The sequence below is a fragment of the Lottia gigantea genome (assembly GCF_000327385.1).
Source record: "Lottia gigantea unplaced genomic scaffold LOTGIsca_794, whole genome shotgun sequence".
Classification (NCBI taxonomy): Eukaryota; Metazoa; Mollusca; class Gastropoda; family Lottiidae; genus Lottia; species Lottia gigantea.
The window spans coordinates 1-2,837 of NW_008710646.1; the positions used below are offsets into that span (position 1 = coordinate 1).

At 29.8% G+C, this 2,837-nt stretch overlaps 1 protein-coding gene across 1 annotated transcript in view; it reads right to left on the minus strand.

Moving 5' to 3' along the window:
• Positions 1-5: 5 nt before the first annotated feature.
• The window catches only part of LOTGIDRAFT_176188 (hypothetical protein), a gene marked incomplete at both ends in the record, with an annotated part of 9,993 nt that continues 7,161 nt past the window's right edge, over positions 6-2,837 (minus strand). The window contains 3 exons of the mRNA XM_009066777.1: positions 6-479; positions 1,504-1,697; positions 2,233-2,335. Of these exons, the coding sequence (XP_009065025.1) occupies positions 6-479; positions 1,504-1,697; positions 2,233-2,335 (771 nt within the window). The remainder of the gene's footprint in view (positions 480-1,503; positions 1,698-2,232; positions 2,336-2,837) is intronic.

Consider the following 2,837-nt stretch of genomic DNA (forward strand, 5'->3'; position numbering starts at 1 on the left):
CGGACATAGTTTATCACATTTATCACCATAATAACCAGAAATACATCCACCATTATTACAATATCCGTTATTCTGTTGACATCCTTGTTTACATTTATTACAGTTGACATTACATTTCATACCCCAGAAACCTTTTTTACATCCACCAGTACAGTTACCATTACTCTTCTGACATCTATTATTACAGTTTCTACAGGTATTCTGACATTGATAATTCCAATATCCAGGGTTACATTCTATACAGGAATAACCAGTTTGTTGACATTGATAACAGTTTCTTTGACATCTTCTGTTACAAGTATTTCCTCTGTACCTTGGTTTACATCCATTGATACAATAACCATCACTCTGTCGACATCCATCATTACAATTAGTAGAACACGGTTTATCACATTTATCACCATAATAACCAGAAGTACAGTTGTTACAGAAACCATTAGACTTACAGAGACCATTACAATTACTTCCACATTCTTCAGCTAGAATTAATACAATGATAAAGAGAGCAAATAAATGATGCCCCTAATTCTTGCTGATGTTCAAACTTTAAATACATCACGGGATTGTTTCAAGAGATGACTACAGTACTTTTTATAAGTCATATTTTGCGTATTTTTGTTAAGTTATTCTTAAAGATGGGTTTCCTTATATAATTAGGAGTTTTAACAAATCATAAGTGTCCATGTCTGGATAAAAAAAAAGACTTTTTGTTCTTTCTTGATCGGTCAATCATTAAAATTCTCTTCTTATTTAGCGAATTAATTTTGACATATGAGATAAACTAGTATTTTTATTTTCGTAAATGAAAATCAAGGGACCCATCTTTAAATAAATTGAAATATTAATGTCAAATTAGTTCTTAGATTACCTTTGGATCGATAGAATTGTACGATATTTTGAGAGGGTAGGCTAGTGCGTTTCTTTCAATACAAGTTCCAAGCCTTGTATTTGCATGGTCCAGAAAAACATTCTTGGACAAAATTAAATAGAGCTGCATTTTACAGTATTATTTTGAATACATAAAAAAAACAGTTTATTGTGATTGAAATGTAAGATTGTTAGATCAGATTGTGTTGAATACCGATCATACTTTTTCACAATATGACGCTACGTTAAGTAGAATATTTGTAAACTTAGTTTGTCAATTTTTTATCAAACAATAATTTGAATAAATTTTGCAAAGATGGCTAGACTTTTAACTCTTAATTAATAGCAACTTCTGAAAAGCATGAAAATTATATTAGTTCTTCAATCACGTGCTTAAGTAAAACATGAAAATTGAATCGTAATTATTAGACTAATAAAATATCTTATAACATAGATCTATCAAAATCTACAATTACATCAAAATTTAGTCTTCTTTTCTCTTTTTATTTTTATAGCTCTTCCAACTATAAAAAAACAAAATAGTTATATTATAAGTTCCCTTCATCAAATTAACAAACTATTTCAATGTTTCGTAGGTAGGTGAAGATAAAGGTCTATCTAGAGATTCATAAGGACCAGTTTCAACTTGAGATCTGGTAACATCTTGTTGTGCATTCTCATATGAAGGTCTGGTAACATCTTGTTGTATATTCTCATATGATGGTTTGGTAACATCTTGTTGTATATTCTCATATGAAGGTCTGGTAGTCTCTACATTATCTGAAGATGTATATCTAACTGTTCTGTCACTTGAATTATCCCGTTCATGTCTGAAATATAATAGATTTTATATCAATATTTTATTGATATATATTACTGTATCTGTCTATCTCTTGAAAACACACCGTATCCCACTATCGATGACACTATCGCAATTTAACAAGGTTTAGTAATTGTATGTTAAAGTAGGGCCGATTCTAAAATCCAAGGAACTTCGTTCTTTTCCTATTGACTATGATGCAATTAGAAATCTCACACATGCACATAAATGGAAACATATGTACAAATAACACAGAACTTCTCAATTTTCAAGATTTTATTTTGATAGGCTATATCCAGATTGTAAGTATATCGCCCAAAACGATATGATGAATTTCTTACCATCAGACATGCGAGGGGATAATTTTGACGGTGGGTTCAATATCCACTTTGTATACATTACAAGAACGAGAATCCCTGCTCTGAAGAAACCTATCCGTCTAGTAAAAATTGAAGATAGGATTTCTGAATATTCTTACAGCTACCCTCCGAAATGTATTGGAGTATTACAAAGAAATAATTGTGCAACATTTCGTTTACAATTACCTTTTATTTTTTAGACAGCAATATACCAAGTTGACAATCAGTACTACAACCATTGAAATCAGGGCACCAATAATACCAGCAACTAGTGGTGATATTCCACTTTCTTAAAGACAAATAAACACAGCGTTGACAATTATTAAAAATAGTAATATTATTATTGTCTTCTGAAGCAGCTATGTAAATTAAAATTGGATTCTGAAATATGATTTCATCACCAGCTATCTCTATCTAGACTTTTTTTTAAAAAAAATAAATAAATGAAAAGGCAAGGAATTTGAATAGGAATATCAGTCTCAAAATAGTACTGTTAGTCTTAGATTGTCTTTGTGTTGATAATTATTGATAATATAAACATGGTCACAATTTGTTGCCTATTATTTTTTTTTTACAGAAAACCAATATTTCAGCCAAACTTTTAAGGTCGAAATTTCTAGGAGAAATATGTAGTCTATAATACTATTTAAGATATTCCTATTCTCTTAATAATTATATAAAAAATTCAAATTTGTTTTCGCTTTGCTTAGACAATAGAGCAATAACTCATATACCGTTGATCCAATTATTGCTAACTACGAAATACGAGCCATGATGTCTTCAATAATATT